The sequence below is a fragment of the Sabethes cyaneus genome, chromosome 3, assembly GCF_943734655.1.
Source record: "Sabethes cyaneus chromosome 3, idSabCyanKW18_F2, whole genome shotgun sequence".
NCBI lineage: Eukaryota > Metazoa > Arthropoda > Insecta > Diptera > Culicidae > Sabethes > Sabethes cyaneus.
The window spans coordinates 240,674,340-240,695,639 of record NC_071355.1 but is presented as its reverse complement, the minus strand read 5'-3'; the positions used below and the strand labels follow the sequence as shown (position 1 = coordinate 240,695,639).

Below are 21,300 nucleotides of genomic sequence, written 5' to 3'. Positions count from 1 at the left end.
GGACCGATCTCACCAATCTTGGATGTAACCTTGAACTGTCCTGCCTAACGACAACAAGAAATTTTATAATTTTTTCCAAATACAGGTAAATTCGCATTTCCATTCCATATTTGTCGATGGAATCCTCTGTCAAAAAACTCATCTTCGAAGTAAAAACTTCATGTGCCAATCCTCTGGAAATCAAGCGCAGCTCATACAGGAAATTCGGCTGACCTCGTATCACATCCTGTTTTATTGAAACTCTTCTTGAGATCTCTTCCATTTCATTCAAGCGTAAAATATCAAACATCCTGAATAATTCGATTCACTTTCCGCCCTGCCAACTACCAAAAAAGAAACGGCAACAATCTCTTCAAACGGAAGGCGCCTTGGGCAAGCTACTGTAAGTAGCAACTCTGCTTTAAGCATTTTTCCAACTGTAGTTTAATTTCTTTATCACTGATAATAACGTATTTTGAGTAAAAATATTCTCCAGCAAAAAAAAAAACAAGAAAAAATTCGAACGCGACGAATTTGACGTCCACTCGCGACCACGGCTTGCTTCGATTCTTTCTGCAGGCATCCAATGCATGGTAAAAGACTGTATCTTTTAGTTTTACGTCCCTAACATAAAAAATTAGGGTAAATATTTGGACACTACGGAAAAAAACAATCAATTTGGAGCCCTGAAAGCACTGTTAGCTCATTTTTCGGAGTGTCTAATTGGTCGTTTTTCTATTTTTATCTTAGTTATAGCTCGTTGAACTGTAAAAAATCCGCTTATCACTAAAGAATGCAATATAATATTATGATATTTTATTTTTTTGTTCCTTCACTTTTTGAAAATTTTTGAAGGAGGGGGTGACATAAACTTTTCTTCAAATTTGTAGAAGCAAACGCATTCTGAGTTGCATTACTCCCCCGCTTGAAACCAGTTGCCCTACCCAGTGACCGAAGGAGGAACAAAAAATCCTGAGCGTGAAAGCAATTTCATGGCGCTTTTCTTTTCGAACTAAGCTTGGACCCACCAGATTTCGTCGTCGGCTTCAATCCCGATCCTGTTTTTCGCTTGCTGCGTAACGCGTCATACACCGGCTGCCCGACTGGAATTGTTCTACTCGACTGTTTGACTCAACTGCTCGAATCTACTACTCGACTCATCCGCTCAACTCGATAAAATGGAATAGAAAAGAAAAGAAAAAAGCAAAAGGAACTGAACTTAGTACTAAAAAGGGCGAACGACGGAAGAAGAACAGAAGAGAAAGTGGAAACAGCAGGCAGATTAAAGGAAAAGCGTGATAGAAAAGGTGGGAAAACGAGAAAAAAAAACAAAGGAAAACGAGACAAGTAGTAGAAAGTGGAACAGAACACAAGAGAAACCAGAAGAGAAATGAAGAATAGTGAGAGAGAGAAAAGAAAACCAATATGGGAACGAGAAAAACGGGAAAAAGAGGGCAAACAAGATATAAGAGGAAAGAGATTAGCCAAAATGGAAATGGGAACGGGATGGGAAAATGGGACAAGAAAAGAAGAAAAACCGTCCAAACAAAGGTAAAACTGGAGAGGCAAAGACAAAAAAGAAAATATTAAAAAAGAAAACCAGCGAGAACAGGGGAAATAACCCTCGGCATGTCAATATATTCAAATTAAATACAAATTAATGCAGCAATGCAAATGAAAATTTCACCCACTTTTCATTAGGTTTAGTTAGCTCATCTTTGTTTTCAACGACATAATTTTATTATGTAGCGTCAATAGATTAAGTTAAGATGCTTGTACCTGTCGTAAATATAAACAATTTTAACGTAAACAAACGGCAATAGCTCCTAGCATTGCGTTTGCAAACTGTTCATCTTTACTCTACAGGTTATATTGGCGAGACTTTAACGAGTATCGATTTTTTTTCATATTATGGTATGGCGATCACTGATCCGAAATGCAAATAACTGTGCAGTTTCATCAATTTGTTGAATCGCTTTCGTGAACGACCAATGTAACTATTAGTGGCACAGTAAAATACGTGATACAAACCGTACTGCTGGTATTGCTAATTATAGTTAGGAATTGCACTTGAAATTGAAGTTGGGATTGCATTTTAAATCAGACTTCACAAATTAGATTTCAAATCAGTGATCACACTGAAATTGAATTGGAATTAAATTAGATTTGAATTTGGACTTTAAATGAGACATTAAATTGGACTTCACATTGGAGTCAAGCTAGACAATTAAGTTAGACTTGAATCTGCCCTTTAAAACGGAACATTCAATTGGGCCTCAACTGGATTTGAGATCGTGTGTGAAATAGGAATTAAATTAGACACGAAATCGGACAAAATTGAATAATCCGATCAAAAGCTAAGACCAAACAACAACACCTGTTTCACAACCGGGGATACTCTCCTATCCAGCTTTTCACGAGCGATAATGGCGGGTACAACTTTCTGAAGGGCACAGTTCGGTTTTCTCTTATGGCCAAAATTGATCATGAAAACCGTAATAAGAGTGCATTAAAACTTACATGGCTGCTTGGGAAACTTATGAATTTGATCAAAAACAAACAGTCCTGCTAAAAATTACTGTTAACTTTATAAAATAAACAGGTTCTGGCGGAATTTCAACCTATTTTTCCACTGGTTTGTAAAAAAACGAGAAAAGTAAACCTGAACTAAATTTTCCAGATAACACCGATCGAGCACGCGTCACAGCCTTCCCTCGAAGTGCATGTGGTTTGCTGATTATTGCAAAACATAAATAAAACAAACACTGATAATCGTTTCTACATATAATAACATCGAACCCATCATCGGAATAACTAGTTCCGTTTTGCAAATCCCACTTGTTCGCCGAAGTGCTGCAAAACAAGAAATCGATTTGTTTGCACTTCCAGCCAGGTCCAGCGGAGCAGAACCACAATCCACAATGCACCTAGACTCGGTGTCGCATATTTTCGCACACATACTCTCTCTCACACACGCATTTCTTGGTGAAACCATTGCGGTAGTGGCCTTCCGTTTTGCCTTCTGCTGCTGCTGCCGATCTCCGGGCGGATTAGCAGCAGCCATACGCTGCTAATTTATTGCTCATCGACGACAAACGAAGCGTCGAGTCTCCACTCCACTCCCGATCGGGAGGTTCAGAACCAGAACCCGGTCGCTCCCGGTCACGCGGTTCGTCCGTTACCAATAGAATAAATATGAAATAAGTTCTCATTGGGAGCGATATATTTTTATACGGCCATAGAAAAGTTCAATATTTATTTTATCTCGTTTGGCGAGATAAAACTGAATCGAAACGAACGAATTCCTTCCTTTGTTGAGTAATACGTTTTGACGGCTTCGGGGGCCGTCGTCGTCGGAGTTTGGCAGCACCGGGATTGGCGTTTGTGTGTCGGCTTTGCGGATTTCGTTCATTTCAATAAAAATAATACTAACAATAATAATAATAAAAAGAGAGCCAGATACCGGAGTGATCGAGTGTGTGTCACTGCGCCGGCCGGCCGGGGTCTGCTCGGTTCGGTTCGGTTCAGTTCTCATCATGCTGCAGGCTTTGCTTTCGTATGGCCATTGCCAGCCACTGCACTGGACTGGAGTACTTTGTGCCGAGAGGAGGAAAACCGACTACATGTGCTGCTTGTAGATCAACGGGAAGAAGAAAAAGAAGATGAAGCAGAATTATAAAAGCTCGTTATGGATCTACGGTGGTTTTCGGACCCCACTTGGCTCTCGCATGTAAACCGTACCATGACAGAGGATGAAACCTGAGCCAGGCGATCATCCCGAAGCGGAGGCACGCTGGAATGCTGTGCGCGTTCTGGCCCGGCTGCGATGCTTTCAGGAGAAAAAGTAGAAAATATTAAAAGCGAAAGATAATGATAATGGCGTTGTCCGCTGGTGTTATATATGAGAATCATAACAATAAACGTAAAAAATAAGAAAAACGACGGTACAGAATAGCTGGCAGTAATTAAGATTAGGATTTTTCTGCTTCAGATTAACCTCACTCACTCACGGAATCAACGGACGGTGCAGGTTTGCTTCGAATGATCTCGTTCCGTTGCTGGACGAATTTATGTCACCAGAAGCTGTTTCCTTCTCGAATCGATCACGGTTGGGCTTTTTTTACCCAACCAACAAAACATAACCTCGTGACTATTCGCACCGGCACGCCGCGCCGCCTGCTCTGTTTCGTAATCGACTGCTGTGAATTTAATTTAGCAAAAATGTAATTTTATCTGACCGCTTTCTTATACGGTTTAATTTTCCCCCTTTTGTACCGCCGCGGCGCGTATCGCGATTTTCCGTTTCCTCGGTTCTGGTCGTCGCGCTGCTCGCTCGGTCGATAGCGCGTCCGCACAGATGCATGTGGCGAATGGACTACGGTTTCAGCGCCGGTCGCCGCCACTACCGTGTAGCAGTCAGAAGCCACAGCAGCAGCAGCGGTCAGCACTCGACCGGGCAACGGCTCACTCTTTACACGTCAATTAATCAATCACTTTATCATTCGGCTCTCTCAGTCTATCTCTGGCGCTTTGTGGCAAGGCCACAGGCTTCGCGCTAAACTGAAATGTTTTTTTTGCTCCTACTCGCTCGCTCGCTCACTTTCTGCCAGCTTCCTGCTGTCAGCTCGCCCTTTTCCGATGCCAGGTTAAGACGGTTTTTTGACCCATCCATAGACCGTGGCTGCTGTACTTTCTGATTCTTCGGGGGGCAGCTGAAGAAGCACCATTAGTGACGAAATGCGTCGCGGGAGGATTTTACCATTGTGATGATTTTTGGCTTTGCAGCAAACGGAGAATTCATTTGTGAAAATTACAGATTTTAAAAACTTGTACTGCCTACATAACTGCCCTCATAACTCTGGAACGTCTGTAGAGTTCTTCGTCGAACTTGACATTCATGTTTCTTGGCATTGTCCAAAGGGGTGTTTCCTGACAAGCCGGAGATCCAAATATCCAATTCGTTATAAAGATTTCCGGAAAGAAAACAGATGTCAAAGTGGCTGGTTCCGAACAAGATCGAGCACTCAGCTAGTTATTCAGATTTATACCCTAGACAGACATACAATTATACTAGCGTTGTACGTGTACACCGTTGTACACGTGATTTGTTTCTTCTATCTCCGCGTTAGGGCAAAAAACGATATTTGGAACCAAAAGTGAAATCGAAAATATTTAAAAACTTGAATATGTTTATATCTTTATATGTTCCGCTAAAATTCCAGAAAGACTTGTCCGTTTTCCACTAAACTTGGCATACAAATTCCTTAACATTAGAGAATCAGCACTGAATGGTTGACGAAAGAGGGGTGGTCCCCTCTATTGGGTATTGATTGATTTTATTCGAGAGTGGTTTAAATCCCAACAAGGTCAGGTACCAATAGCAGTCGTTCAAGTGGCTGGAAGACAAAAAGGGGGCACTAAGGAAGGATACATGAAAAAAAACTTTGTTTTTCTTTCGTTATAGGGATTTTCGGAGAAAAACAGAAGGGATAAGCTGACCGGGGGGAGCCAAAAAGGGGGACGAGGAACGTGAACGTACGACTGTGTGTTTCGCTATAACTCCGGAACGCCTGGACGGTTCTTTATCAAATTTGGCACACATGTTCTTTGACATGAGAGAATCAGTGGAGGGAAGAACAAAAGGGGAGAGATCTGTAGCAAGAGGGGATCAAATAATTAAACAGTTTCCTTTTCTCTTGCATTTTGACCGAAAGCGGTTGTACAAGTGACTGAATGACAAACGTCAGTGTCTAACAGAAGGAGGCAGACTCATCATTCTGGGAGGAAGTTAAAATAAGGGAAAAAGCCTTTGTTTCTATTTCATACGGAGAGAAAACATATGTATAATTGGCTGTGGGACAAAAGATGTTAGCTAACAGGGGGCTAGTTAAGAAAGAAGGCAGTGACGTCAAATTGAGGAAAAAACTTTGTTACTTGATCGGAATTTTCACGCCAAAAAGAGAGATAAGTGGGCTAGTAAGGTGCAAATCTAAATATTATATATAAAAGAGAATGTATTTTTGAATGCTCTGCCATATTCCGGACCGCTTGTAAGGTTATAAACCTTGGCATGCATGTTTCTCAACATTTAGAGCAGTGTCGTTGATAAAAGAGGTTGAGGTAGTCTCTGACATGGGAAGTAGCACAGGGTTTAGTTTGTCTTACATTATGCAAATTACCGGATCAATAACAGATTCCAAGCAACAATGTGAGTTTTATTGTACTCTTACCGCGATTTTCATTACCAATTTTGGTCTAATAGAGCCGGGGTGGATCGTGCTGTTTCAAGCACTCGTCTCCATTCAACTCGGTCTTGAGCCACTCGTCGCCAATTTCCTAGTCGTCTCAGAAGTCGCAAATCGCTTTTGACCTGGTCGAGCCATCGTGCACGTTGGGCCCCCTGTTCCTGGTGCCGGTGGGGTTGTTGAAGAGGACTATTTTCGTCGCACTGTCGTCCGGCATCCTTACGACGTGTCCGGCCCACCGTAGCCTGCTAACTTTCGCTAGATGTACGATGGGAATCTCCCCAAGCATTGCCTGTAGCTCGTGATTCATACGCCTCCGCCACTCTCCGCTTTCAGTTTGTACTCCGCCAAATATCGCCTGCAGCACTTTCCGCTCATACACGGCAAGGGTGCGTATGTCTTCCGTAAGCAGCGTCACAGCTATAAAGTCCATAAAGAACTACTGGTCTAATAATGGTTTTGTACATTGTTAGCTTTGTGCGGCGTCGTATGCTTCCTGATTGTAGAGTTTTACGAAGGGCAAAGTAGGCCCGATTTCCCGCTTGGATGCGCCGCTGGATCTCCGTACTAGTGTTGTTGTTCGCGGTCACCAGCGATCTCCACGAACTCCTCTACCACTTCTAGTTCGTCGCCGTCAACGGTTACCGTCCGTGGGAGGCGCGCGTTTGTTTCCTTTGAGCCTCTTCCTTTCATGTATTTGGTCTTCAACGCATTTATTTTAGCCCAATTCTCCTAGACTCCACTTTCAGTCTGGCGTAGATTGCCTCCGCCATCGCAAAGTTCCTAGCAATGATATTGAAATCATCTGCAAAACCTAGAAGTTGGCTACTCTTGGTAAAAATCGTGCCTCTCGTTGCGATGCCCGCTCGGCGGATCCCCCCCCCTCAAGAGCGATGTTGAACTGCATGCAGGTTAAACCGTCACCTCGTCTCAACCCTCGCCGCGTCTCGAAGGGACTCGAGAGTGTCCCAGAGATGCGTACGAAACACATCACTCGATCCAATGTAGCTCTGATCAGTCGCGTCAGCTTGTCCGGAAAACCGTATTCGTGCATTATCTGCCATAGCTTGTCTCGATCGACTGTATCGTATGCTGCTTTGAAATCAGTAAAGATGTGATGCGTGGGCATCTCAAGATCTGTCGGATAGTAAAAATTTGGTCCGTAGTTGCGCGAGCCCCCATGAAACCCGCCTGATAGTTCCCTACGAAACCTTGTGCTATCGGTGACAGCCGGCGTAACAGGATCTGGGAGAGTACCTTGTCAGCGGCGTTTACCAGCGTAATACCACGATAGTTGCAGCAGTCTAGACGATCACCCTTTTTGGAGATGGGACAAACCACTCCTTCCATCCATTCCTCCGGTAGCTTTTCCTCCTCCCAAATCCTCGAAATAACCCAGTGTAGAGCCTTTGATAGCGTTTCTCCGCCATGTTTATAAAGCATCTTCCGGTAGGCGGTCCTTCCCAGCGGCTTTATTGGTCTTCAGCAGCCCGATTTTTCGTTTGACTTCTTGGAGATCAGGTGCTAGGACATTACTATTACCATGGGCGCTCCTAGGTTAATTTCCGTTCCGCTTCCTTCTGCGACTTCGCCATTGAGGTGTTCATCGAAGAACTGCTTGCACCTGTCGACCACCTCGCGCTCGTTTGTAATTTTGGACTCCTAGATCTTGGATTTTTGTACTCACGTTTTTTTTGCGATATTTGTACTGTTGCATTGCTGGATTCTTGTATTCTTCTATTCTTAGATTCTTGGATTTTAGGATCTTTAGATTTCTAGGTCCTCTTTTTAAAAGTATCAAAGTAACATTACGAGACGAAGTCCCTCTCTTTCGGTCATTACGACGATTTGAAGCGAATCTCTTATTGTTACTTAGGTTCTGTTGAAAAGTTACGCGAGAATGATAGGATAGTGACATTGCTGGATTATTGACTTCTTCGGTTCATTGGTTCTCGGATTCTTGGATGTTTTGATTCCTTGATTCTTAGATTGTGGCATTTTTGGGTTTTCGACTCTTGGATTTCTTGTATTCTTGGATTCTAGGATTGTAGAATTGTTGGATTGTTGGGTTGTAAGATTATTTAATTCTAGAATTCTTGAATCCTTGGATTTTTAGGTTCTCGGATTCTTGGATTATTAGATGCTCCAACTCATAGATTTCTGTTTTTTTTTTGATACTTGAATTCTAGGGTTATTGAATTGTTGGGCTGTGAGATTGTTTGATTCTTGGATTCTTGCATGTTTGCATTCTTCGACTCGTGGATTTCTGGTTTTTGAGATTCTTGTATTCTTGGATTCCAGGATTGCTGGCTTGTTGAAATAGTGGGTTATAAGATTGTTTGATTCTGGGACTCTTAAATTCTTGGATTTCTGGGATCTTGTATTGTTCGATTCCAAAATTTTTGGATTACTGGATTGCTGGATTGTGGCATTTTAGGATTCTTGGATTGTTCGACTCTTGGATTTCTGGTTTTCTGGATGCTTGTTCTTGTATTCAGGGATTCTAGGAATTGTTGGATTGTTGAGTTCTAGGATTGTTTGATTCTTGAATTCCTTGACTCTTGGGTTCTCATATTCTTGAATTCTTCGACTTTTGTATTTCTGTTTTTTTTTCAGATTCTTGTATTCTTGTTGAGTTGTTAGGTTGTGAGATTGTTTGATTCTTTGATTCTTGAATTGACTGATTCCTGAGTTCTCGGATTCCTGGATTCTAGGATTCTTGGATTGTTAGACTATGGCATTTTTGGATTCTTCGATTCTTGGATTTCTAGTTTTTGGGATTCTTGCATTCTTAGAGCCAAATATTGTTGGATTGCTGGAATGTTGGGTTGTAAGATTGTTTGATTCTTGGATTCTTGGGTCTTCAGATTCTCAGATTCCTGAATCTTTTATTCCTGCATTCTGGGATTACTGAATTGCTGGATTTTTAAATTCACGGATTCTTGGATTTCTAGTTTTTTGGATTCTTGTATTCTTTTATTCTTGGATACTACAACTGCTGAATTATTGAATTGTTGGGTTGTGAAATTATTTGATTCCTCGATTCTACGATTGCTGGATTGCGGCATTCTTGTATTCTTGGATTATTGGATTCTTGGACCTTGGATTCTTGGGTTCTCGAATCCTTGTTTTTTGATTCCTTGTCTCTTGTATTCTTGGATTGCTGGATTCTTGAATTGTGGCATTTTTCGATTCTTCAACTCTTGGATTTCAAGCTTGCTGAATTGTTGGGTTGTAAGATTGTTTGATTTTTGATTCTTGGATTCTTGAATTTTTGGATTCTCGGGTTTTCGGAATCTTGGATTCCTCGACTCTTGTATTTCTGTTTTTTTTTATTCTTGAATTCTAAAGCTGCTGAGTCGCTGAGCTGTAATATTGCTTGTTTCCTGGATTCTTAAACTGTTGGATTCTTGATTTCTGAGATTTTGGGTTTCGGATTTTTTAACTCCGGGATTCTTCGAATCTTGGATTGCTGGATTATAAGTAAAGCAAAGCCATGGGTATAAACGTGCTTAAGAACTTGACAGATTTCGCAGCCAGTTGTTAGAGTACAGAACAGTAACGGGCTAATTGAAAGATCCTATTAACGCTATGAGCAGCACCGCCCAGCCGAGATTCGAACATATGACGGCTGGCTTGGCCAGTATCATACCTCCAAGTTAACTGGACGGACGGGTTCTTGGATTCTTGTATTCTTGTATTCTTGGATTGCTGAATTACTGGATTGTTGTGTTGTTAGATTGTTAGCTTCTTGCATTGCTGGATTATGGCATTTTTGTATTCTTGGACCTTTGTTTTCTTGGTTTGTGGGATTCTTAGATATTGGGTTCTCGAATTTTTGGAGTATTTGATTCTTGGATTCTTGAACTCTTTTATTTGCTTATAGTCACTTTAAAAGCTTAGATCATTCGTGACATCTGCCGGGTTGGGATTTCGACCCGGGTCCTCGGCGTGAGAAGCGTGAATGCTAACCACCATACCGAGATAGACCGCTTCTTGGACTCTTGAATTCGTAGAACTTGGATTATTGTGTTCTTGGGTTCGAAGATTTCTGGATCCTAGGGTTTTATTGGATCCTGAATTCTCGCATTGCTGGATTATTGCATTGTGGCATTCTTGGATGCGATGTTGAATTTATGTTTTAGTTTTATTCTGGGGTTTTTGGATAGCTGGATTATGGGATTGTGAGGTTATTGAATTCTTAGATTAGTTGATTTGTAGCTAGCGACAGAACAATCACTCAGCAATGCGGAGACTTCTCTCTTCACTGCTTTAGGGTTAACTTACGCTCTTGGCTACCGGACAAGAAAACTCTTGGAATCGGCGTCAAGAACACTTCCTTTTATTCATAATCCGTCGACACTTTATTCTTCCCCCTTTCTTACTGTCCATCTCCTACGTTTTAACTCTTTTATTTTCCGTTCCGCAGTCGCAGTAGGCTTCTGCCGCTTCTGGACACCAATACTTTCCGTTGTATAGATGTTGCGGGGATGCGTTTGTGCACCAATTGTCACCAACATATCGGAATAATCCTCGATTGATAGTTATTTCGGCAAAGTATAATATGAGGTCCTGAACACAATGAGGGAATTAGTAACGGGTTTTTCCGCTCAAATTCGACCTATTTTACCTGAACGACCAGTATATCCAGCATGATCCTTTTCTCTACTCTTCAACCTTTCAGCTTCAACTTTTCAGTCTTAAGTTTTGCTTCACTTCAGTTTCGACTTAGCCAAGCTTACAGTAGTTTGCCTTTGTGATCTTTCGCGTTCAATTTTGTATGGCGGTTAACATTTCACGCCCTTCAACAGTATATGTGGGATTTCCTTAATTCTAAAAGTTTTTAATTTTCGGTTTCTTGGAATCTTAGATTCTTGAGTATTCTAATTCTTGGATTGCTAAATTGCTGTATTGTTGAGATTCTTGGATTCTCAGGCTCTGGGATTCTTAGATTTTTGGATTTTTGAACTTTTGAATTCTTGCTCATGGATTGTTAATTCTTGGATTCTTAGTTTCTGAGATTTTTGGATTTTTAACACGTTTTATATTTATAACTCCACCATACACAATCATTCGTGAAATATGAATAACTTGTGGAAGCCGTTTATTGATTCCTTTGCAAAACATTATGATTAAATTATTATCAAATGTTTATATAAATTTTGTGCAAAGAGTGTATCATTTATTCCGTGGGTTCCACCTCTATTTAGAAACATTTCGACGGCAGCTGCTGGCCGCTGAATCACATTGGATATGACGAGCTATACTCGCTTAAATTTCGTTCAATTCTAAACAACAAAAAGGCACAGCCAAAGATTAGTTTAACCTGGCCATACAAGGTACAACATTGTGCGAAGATCCGGCCATCAAACGGAGGGAGTGGTCGTCTAAATCGCCTGTCGTCTGTCGCCCACCGCCGGAGGAGTGATGTATGTATAGCTCAAGCACCGTCCTGGTCGGTAAGTACACAACAGGAAAAACCGAACCAACAATCGTGAGAGCCGTGTCTCCGTCGCTCTCTGGCACTCGTTCCAAGTTGCAGTCTGGCTAATGAGATATGCCTTCGGGGGAAAAACCTTCCGTGAGAGGCCATCTTCCCGGCAGAAACTTCCAGGGTGATAATTTTTCCGATCGGTAAAATTAAATCTCGAGAAAGACGATAAAACGGCTAGTCTCTCCGTGCCTACTTTTTATGGGAAACATAACTTACCGCGCGGACGCGTATCGGACGCCGGTTCGTGTGCGCAAATGAGCAAACGGTGAAACAATCTAATACAGTGTAACCGCTCGTTTTAGATCGAAACCAGTCACGTTGCTCGCACAACGGTTCAACAGAATTATTTGTAAGATTGCTTTAACACTTTTTTTTGTGCAACTTAAAGCTAGAAGCCCGCGAGTAATCGCGGGCTTCAATCAATTATTCAATCAGCCCAGTCAGCACAGAAGTCATAGCCGCGCCATCTGCTAGCAAACGTTTCGTGATCTGTTTTAACAACACGAAATAGTGCAATAATCATAATTACACTAAAGTAGTTCTCCTCCTAGGGAAAGCATTCGCCCCGGGGGCAATTAAAGAAATTGCAACTGCTCTGCCTCTGTTGGTCCGTATCCGGGCCAGCAGGGGAGTCGGCGACCAAACGACAATTTAAACATTTTGGCTACCGTTCGAGTCACACTCTCCCTAAATCCACCCCGGATTGCTTCCGACGATCCGACAACTTTGGCACGACAATCGCCAAGCTCCGTTTCTCCTTCTCTCACACACTCCGCGGTCCGCCGGTTGTGGTCGGTTCCGTTCTGTTTCTAAGCCGGACACAGAAGGCGCAAAAACAAAACTGATATTCCCCCGGGTAGGAGCAGGCAAGCAGGTAGGCAGACGGGCGGACGTTCAGTGGGAATTGCAACCGTGTCTCTGGACTTAAGCAGCGCAAAATGGTTGTACCCGGTTCCGTTCCCGTCTCGGTTCTCGTCCGCTCCGTCGGGCCAGGTCGGGCCAGCGGCTGATGTGCTGTGCTTCGCATTGCTTCGACTCTTCACGCTCCGGCGACGGCGATGGGCACAGCAACGGCAGCGGCGGCGTACAGCAGAAGCAGCAAAATTATATCACCATTAGCGATAAAGCCTAAAAGCAGAAATCGTCGACCGACCGAGGAACGTGGGTAGGTCGGTCGGCCGGCCGGCCGGCGGTGTTCCTTGGTCAGCGAAGAGCTTTAAATAATCTTTTTCCTTAATATGCTATCCTTCAGCAGAACGAGTTCTTTCTTTTTTTCGTTGTTGCTTCGGTTCTTTCGAGTAGCACTGGAATCAGGTTGAAATAATTCCATAATTAATAATAAAATATTCTACGATTTAATTTTGAAATTCGACACGAACGCTTCATCGGTCGTCGGTATGTCGGTAATAATCCATTTGTGTCTCTCGCTTGCAACTGACTTACTGCCTGAATGACTGACTGGCTGACTGACTGACTGACCAGCAGCGTTGGCACCCTCCGGAAGGAAGGGGAAAGCACCGAGATGGGGAGATTTTGCGAATTGTTGCTGTCAGATTCCTGGCCCGTTGACAGACGGCGGACGGATAAATTTGTTTCCTCTCTTAAGCCGCATATCATCACCATTCCAAGCAGCACCACACTGCACTGCTGTTGCAACACTTGCCAGGTAATCGCTTTGTCCAATGCATTCGGTTGCTCGGCTGCCTTCGCTTACCGAGCCGCCGAGCCATGCAGTACAACTGATAATAAATTTTATGTGATTATTTAATTTATTTAAATTTGCTTTAATTTTCAGGTCCATCAACATGCTTCATTAATTCCGACCGACATACCAAACGGGTAACAACGTACATACCCATGATTGTGGCTCGATCGCTCGCTCGATCAACTGCGGCAGGGATGGCATCGGATGATGCATCGAGAGGCCTCTTGTTTTTGTCTCGTTCTGCTCTTTCCATTGCCGTGGAATTAGGTAGTCGTTTGGGATGCGTACGAACTCCTTAACGGAGTAACGGAGTTGGTGTGCACGTTTTGGTGTTTGCTGGCAGCCAGCGCTAAGTTCACTCATTTATAATAATGCTTGGCAGTTGGCTTGGCATTCATGGTGGATTCGAAACATGAGTTTTCTCAACTTCCGGAGCAGCTGCACTGCATAGTGATTCGATAGGCAATCGAAGCAACCGGGCGATACTTGTTTCTCTTTAGCTGCAGTTTCTCAGATAAGCTCTCTTTTTTGCTTTGCTTTCTGGACATAAGGTTGCAAAACTCTTACCATTTTCGCCTCAGTTCTCGAGGACAATTCTGGGTTCCGTTTTAAAATGAGCCACAACATTGGAATGAGTCTTAGGATGTTTTCTACCACTTTCTGGATCGATTCGCGACGCGCTGGTTTCCGGTGACGCCATAATGTAAACCAATGAACTTGTTCTGTCAACAAATGCCTACTGTGATTTTACACTGTGTTCAACATTAAGTTAAGTTCTTGTTTCAAATCTGAGGAAAACATAAACAACTTCAGACGATGACACATTCGTACTGTCTTATTGTGAATGTATGTGAAAATCACCAACCTTGGCATTTTGTCCAAAACTATTACAATATTATGATAAAATCTGTTTTATTTTTCACCCAAAGCATCGTGTAGATCAACTTCAAAACAGTACCGTCACTCTATTCGGTTCGATGTTTTCGCACACGAAATGCTGCACCAGCTCGCATCTGTGATCGTTCCAATTGTAGGCGAATTCGGCTCTAATTTCCACACAATTCTCGTTTCCCATATCGTCCGGCTGTGTCGCGTTCCAGTTGGTGTAGCTGAACTTTGCCCCCGTTGGTTGCCAGTAGAACTCACCTTCCCGGCCGAGATCACTTCCACCGATCCAAACGGCCGGCTTGTATTTGCTGTCCGCTTTAGCCAACTCAACCACGACGGTATTATCCTGGGCGTTCGTTATCACTGCCAGGCGCATTCCGATCGAGTTGCAATACTCGGTCGCTTGGAACCAGTTGCCCTAATCCGGAGGAAAATTAGGGGTGGGAAAAATAAACCTTAAGGTGAAAGGGTTTCTTGAATGTTTTTGCAACAACTTACGGTAACGTTTGGGATGTAATATTTAGTACTCGATGCACACTTTAAGTCCTGTCCGAAACCGTACGTCGTAAGACCAAGCAACATCAACAAAAGAGTTGGTGAGGACATCGTTGCAACGGGGAATTTTGAGAAATAGTGAGGAAATAATGGGCACATATTGCCTTTATATGTCGGTTATTTCGAGTTTTCAGAGTAAATTGGGGGCTCTTAGAAGCAGATAAGCTACGTATGACATTATTACCTTGTTACCTTTCTAACATCGAAAAACAACAGCAATATTTGAAACCGTTCAGCTGAATGATATTATTGGCCAAATAATAGTAAGCATGAAAAGGGGATTGATATAATGGGTAATTCGGTTATAAGCGCATGTTATCTTTATAACCGGAATTGATGATGCTAATTCGATTTTATAATCTAGATTTTTTGATTCCAAAGAACAAATAATATTCCGGAAATGCGACCTGAAACTACGTCACTATTTACTGGGACAGAAAAATACGAAAAAAAAGTCAGATCCAAATCGTAGATAGTTTAATCATCATCATATACTTTCATTGCACACACCTCTGATAACGGACTAGTACAATGTACTCGTATCACTTTCAATATAAAGCATAAGCAGATTCACCGTAAAGCGGGGTACGCTACTGAAAAGAAAACAGCTCAAGAAAAAATCTTGCTATTTACCGAAGAAATTTTGACAACTCCAATGCAAGCAACCACCTGTCATTTTTTCTTGTGGTAATAATTGCGCCGGATATTATTCCGTACGGAAAAGTGACGTTTTAATTCACCTGTATGTAAAACTGCGCCATCTGAACGTGAAATAATATTTCTTATGAAGTGCGTACTGCTTAAGAAATCGTAAACGAAATCGATTTCTTGAGCATTTCTTGTCCTATCTTTTTACCCATTACTTTTCAGCAGCGTACCCCGCTTAAGAAGGTTGGAGTGAGTCATTTCGAGCGAAACGTTGAAGCTATGCATTTGCGAACTCTTCATCTTTGTTCGATAATAGAGTAAGGTGGGGTAAAAGTGTGATTCAATGATTTATCGGTGCAGATTCCGAGTAAGTGACTACTAGGGTGACTACTTTGACAGCTTGAATTTAACGTAAACTTTGGTTGCTTACAAAGCATAGTTGCTGAGTTATGTGCAAATGTTATATTAGGGCGGTTTTATGTAATTTTTCGTTATATGGCAAATACGATATCAACAGGAGGATATTACTTGTTGAAAATTTATAGCAGCGTTTTACGTCACTCACATATCTTTTTTGAAAATACAGTGAAAAGAATTTACAAAATATATATCGCTTTTCCGTAATTTAATCTAATCCCGTCAAGCGCCTAGCGGGGTAAAAGTGCGATTCACGGACGGGGCAAAAGTGCGATTCATGGACGAGGCAAAAATGTATAGCTAATTATATACAGCTTTAGGCACTATATTACAGATACTAGAAATGGAAGATCTGCAGAAAACTGTGTGCTCTACAGACGTTGGCCGAAAGAAAACAATGTTTTTCCGCTGATGAAACAAAAAACAAATGTTTGGAAATGTTTCGATCTAACGGAGGCTGCAATGCACCAGCGCAAAATAGGAAAGGTGCAAATTGAGAATATTCGTTACCGAAACATACCGCAGATTAAAGATAATATGGTTTTGCTAGCTACTGTTGTGCTAATTTCATGTATTCGAGCTTCGCACTTTTGCCCCGCTAGTGGGGTAAAAGTGCGAATCAGCACTTGATCAGGGGAAAAAAGAATTTATTACACTGAGTTACTGCGTCACTATATAATATATTATATTATATTGTCTTTCTTTATAACTCACAAAAATTGACAACTTCAAACATCGCACTTATGCCCCGCCCTACTCTATTTAAGAGATTTTAGCCTCTCCGTTATAACGTCACAGGTTATATTGGATTTCAAAAAGTCGTCTATATTTGATTTTAAGCTGCTCCAGGTTTTCCATCCTATCTTATTACCATACACATTGTTAATATTGATTTTTGTCAAACAAAAGTGAACTTAATCTATTCATCAGATTAATATATTTGCGGGCAAAACAGAATCGAATACTGTACCTTTATCTTTAGTAGTTATCCCCACTCCAAAAAAAACTTTAATTATTAACTATTTGTAATTCGATCGTCTTTGTAGAATACCTGAAAATATAAGAAAGAAAAAAAATGTTAATGTTGCCATTTATTTGTACTACCAAATGGTAGTAAATAACTTTTATTATATTTACAGTCACTCCACAGTTTTATTTCTATGAACATTTGTGGGCACAGATTCGAACTCTGTAGTTTTGCCTCCAGTAATTATCCCCATTCCAAGAATACATTTACTATTAAATAATTCTGTCACTCGATTTTTATTTTCTCCGACATTTTCAATGCATGCCTAATTTCAAGTGTTTCACTCGGATATATATTCTTTTCAAGATTAAGAGAATACTGATATCCCGGAACCCAATAATCCAGGAGTCCAAAAATTGAAGACTCCAAGAATCCAAGAATCAACGCATTTAAGAATCCAAGAATTTTTGTAGTAAAAATCCATGAATGCAAGAACCCAAGAATCTAAGAACCCACGAATCCAAAAATATAAGTGAATCAAAGAATCCAAGCATCCATGAAGCTGTGAATCAGTGAATCCTAGAATCCACGAATCTAAAACTCCAAGAGTTCTAGGTTTCAAGAACACCTAGAATCCAAGAATTCGAAAGTCTAAGAATCTCAGAATCCTGGAATCTAAGCATCCATTAATGTTAGAATCCAAGACTCCAAGAATCTATGAATCCATGAAGCTGTTAATACCTAGAATCTAAGAATTCAAGGTTTCAAGAATCTATGAATCAAAGAGTTCCAGGGTCCAAGAATTCAAGCATTCATCAATCCTAGAATCCATAAATTCGAGAATCCAAGATTCCAAGGCTGTGAGAATCCGAGAGACGAAGAATCCAAGAATTCAGGAAACTAAGAATCCAACAATCCAAATATCCAAGAATCCATGAAGCTAAGAATCCATGAATGTAAGAATGCAAGCACTCACGAATCCAAGTATCCAAGAATATAAGTATCTAAGAAACCTAGAGTTCAAGATTTCAAGAATCCGAGAATCTAGAGTTATAGAGTTATAGATCCAAGAATCCATGAGTCCAAGAAACCAAGAATCCATGAATCCAAGGGTCCAAAAATCTAAGAAGAGAATCCGAGAGTCCAAGAATCCAACAAACCAGCTACCCAATAATCCATGAATCCAAGAACACGCGAATAAAAGAATCCAAGATTCCAAGAATGCAAGAATACGAAAGACCTAGAATCCAAGAATCCATGAATCTATTACTTTACCTTGCCGTATCAAAAATTCCTCTCAATTGTATTCGGTCCTGGGCTACTCGTAGCCAATTCGTTGCGCGTCTCGACTCACGCAAATCGGCTTCAACCTGGTCGAGTCATCTGGCACGTTGGGCCCCACTATTCCTAGTTCCGGTGGGGTTCTTGAAACGAACGGATTTCTCTGCACAGTCATCTGGCATCCTTGCGATGTAGCTGGTTCACCGTAGTCTCCCAACTTTCGCCAGGTATACAATGGAAATCTCTCCAGGCAGTGCCTGCAACTCGTGGTTCATACGCTTATGCCACTCTCCGCTATCCGGTTGTACTCCGCCAAAAATAGTCCACAACACCTTTCGTTCAAATACGGCAAATGAACATGTCTTCTGTTCGCAAAGTTACTGTCTCAAGTCCGTAGAGAACTACCGGTCGGATTAGCGTTTTGTACATCGTATGCTCCTAGATCGAAGCGTCTTGCGGAGGAAAAAGCAGGCTCGATTTCCAGCTTGAATGCGTCGTTGGATCTCCTTACGCGTATTATTGTCGGCGGCGAATTCACCGCCCACTTCCAGTTCATCGCCGTCAATAGTCACTGTCCGTGGGAGGCAAACGTTGCTTTCTCTCGAGACTCTTTCTACCGCGACGCGTTTTCGACGCATTGATTTGTAACCCTATCCTCTTAACCTCCGTTTTTAGTCTGGCGTAGATTGTCTCCGCCATCCCAAGGTTTCTAGTAATGACGTCAAGGTACAAGGTAGTCTGCAAAGGTAAGGATTTGGTTACTCTTGCTGAAGATCGTTCCTCTCGTTGCGATTCTCGCTCACCGGATCACACCATACAGGACAGTCCATCCCTTTGCCGCAACCTTTTGTGTGATTTGAAAGGACTCGAGAGTGTCTCTGAAATGCGCATGTAGCACATCACCCCCTCTAGGGTAGCTTTGTATTCGTGCATTATCTGCCACCGCTGTTCGCGTTCAACTGTATCGTATGCTGCTCTGAAATCCACGAAAATCCATAGTAGTATGGGCTCCCATAAAGCCCGCCTGATACTGCCCTATGAATACTCTTGCTATTGGGGATAGACGACGTATCAAAATCTGAGAGAGCACCTTGTAGGCGGCGTTGACCAGCGTAATGCCGCGGTAGTTACAGCAATCTAGGCGATCGCCCGTATTGCAGATGGGACTGTCTACACCTTCCATCCACTACTCCGGTAGTTTCTCCTCCTCCCAAAGCCTTGAAATTATCCAGTGAAGTGCTGTTGGTAGCGGTTCTTGGTCATTTTTGTAGAGTTCTGTCTATATCGCCACCTAAGTAACAATTTGAGTTTTATTACACTCTTATGATGGCATTTGAGACCGAAATTGGCCATGAAAACTGGCATAAGATTACAATAAAACTCACATTGTTGCTTGGGCATTAAGGTGCACACTGTCAATAGAATCCATGAATCCATGGAATCTAAGAATCTAAGATTTCAAGACTCCGGAAGTCCGAGAATCCAAGAATTCAGGAATCTAAGAATCCTGGAATCCAACTATCCTGGTACCCTAGAATCCATGAATCCACGAACCTCAGAATCCATAAATCCAAGAACCCAAGAACCAGAGAACCCAAAAATCCAAAAATCCAAGAATATCAGATTCCAAGAATCTAGTTATCTAAGAAGTCAGGAATCCAAGAACCCAAGAATCTAAGAATCCAAGTATCCGAGAATCTAAAATTTCCAGAATTTAAGAATCCAGTAATCCAAGAATCCCAAATATTTGAATCTTAGATTCCAAAGGTCCATGAATCTATGAGTAACAATTTAAGAATTCTAGAATCCAAGACTCCAAGAATCACACAGTCTAAGAATCCGACAATCTATAAATCCAACAAACAAGAAATTCAAATATATTTAAAAATCTGTGATTCCAAAGTCCGAGATTGCAGGCGTCCAAGAATATAAGAATCCAAAATTCAAAAATCTAAAGATTCGAAAATGCAAGAATCCAAAGATAAATCACTCATTGGTTTCTAAGATGAAAGTCGAAAATAAAGTTTTATTTACTGTAACCAAAATCTACACCAACCAACCATTTCTCTCGTTCGCCAAAATCGCAAACGAATTCGCGTGCTGCCTCCTGCAGGCTCAGTTCAGTGAGGTTATTTCCAAAATCATCTCTTTTTCTCTCTTCTGCTCGACACGCAGCAGCCCTAACCAAAAACGAAACGATCGAATCGAAAGATTTATTCCACTTGCCGCCACGCTTGCGATATCGGCACGACGCGAAGCGACGCGACGGTCACAGTCGCGTCGGGCGAAAGCCCGAGCGGAAGGGAAATGGCTCAACCGCACGGAACCGACCGGTCACGCAGGTCAACCCCTAACTTTGCGGCCAGTATCAATATTTAAGCTACCCAAACGGGACACTGGAACGTGATAAAAAATTAACAATAAATACGCGACTGATCAGAGCGTCCTTCAGGACACACCGAGACGAACCGAAACGAAAAAAAAAATTGATTTTGCGCTCGCTTAAAACGCGCGCGGGTTACTCTGCCTGCCTACCTAGTAGTGTTATGACGAAGGGGCTACCGCGTGGCGGCGCGGTTCATTGTGGTATGCAAATGAGCCTGTGAGGCTGTGCTGGGAGGTGGCTTGCGAGTACCGGTTCGTCGCTGCTTGGTGCCACATGATTGAATTTATCATTTCTCCGCGGACGGCCGCGCGGTGCGGCGTAATCCGAATGATTAACAGCCAATCCCCCACCCCCTCCCAGCCTATGGGGTGCTTCTTTACCCTCGCTGGATGCTGCTGGTTACGGTTACAGTTACGATTCACCCAAGTGAAATGACCTGAATTTTGGGGCGTTGAGAAGTAATATCTTGACTTCTGTGACCGTCATCGCAGTAACCTGTGAAAGCGTGCGGATGTGCGTCTCGTTGTTTGTTTACCATCAAACGTCAACCATGTAGTGCAAGTTGAACTGGAAAATAAAACAGTGTGGCATATTAAACTGCCAGATACGGTGTCCTGCGTTAAGTAAATTGCAGCAGTGTGATCGTGGCAAAAGAGTAAACAAGGTTAGAACAAATTGGTTAGCTGCTTCGTTCGATTTATTCTCCGGTATGTCGAAATTCATCCTCACAAACAA

At 42.1% G+C, this 21,300-nt stretch overlaps 2 protein-coding genes across 2 annotated transcripts in view; both read right to left on the bottom strand.

The window, feature by feature from the left end:
- LOC128740965 (cadherin-related tumor suppressor) overlaps positions 1–13,786 on the bottom strand; it is a 161,882-nt gene extending 148,096 nt beyond the window's left edge. Inside the window, exon 1 of the mRNA XM_053836541.1 lies at positions 13,574–13,786. Within this exon, the coding sequence (XP_053692516.1) occupies positions 13,574–13,786 (213 nt within the window). The remainder of the gene's footprint in view (positions 1–13,573) is intronic.
- Positions 13,787–14,369: 583 nt separating this feature from the next.
- Positions 14,370–14,917, bottom strand: LOC128740964 (perlucin-like protein). The gene is made up of 2 exons (XM_053836539.1): positions 14,810–14,917; positions 14,370–14,729 (listed from the first exon to the last, which is right to left on the bottom strand). The coding sequence occupies exons 1-2, from the start codon at positions 14,915–14,917 to the stop codon at positions 14,370–14,372; spliced, it is 468 nt and encodes a 155-aa protein (XP_053692514.1).
- Between the last annotated feature and the right edge of the window lie 6,383 nt (positions 14,918–21,300).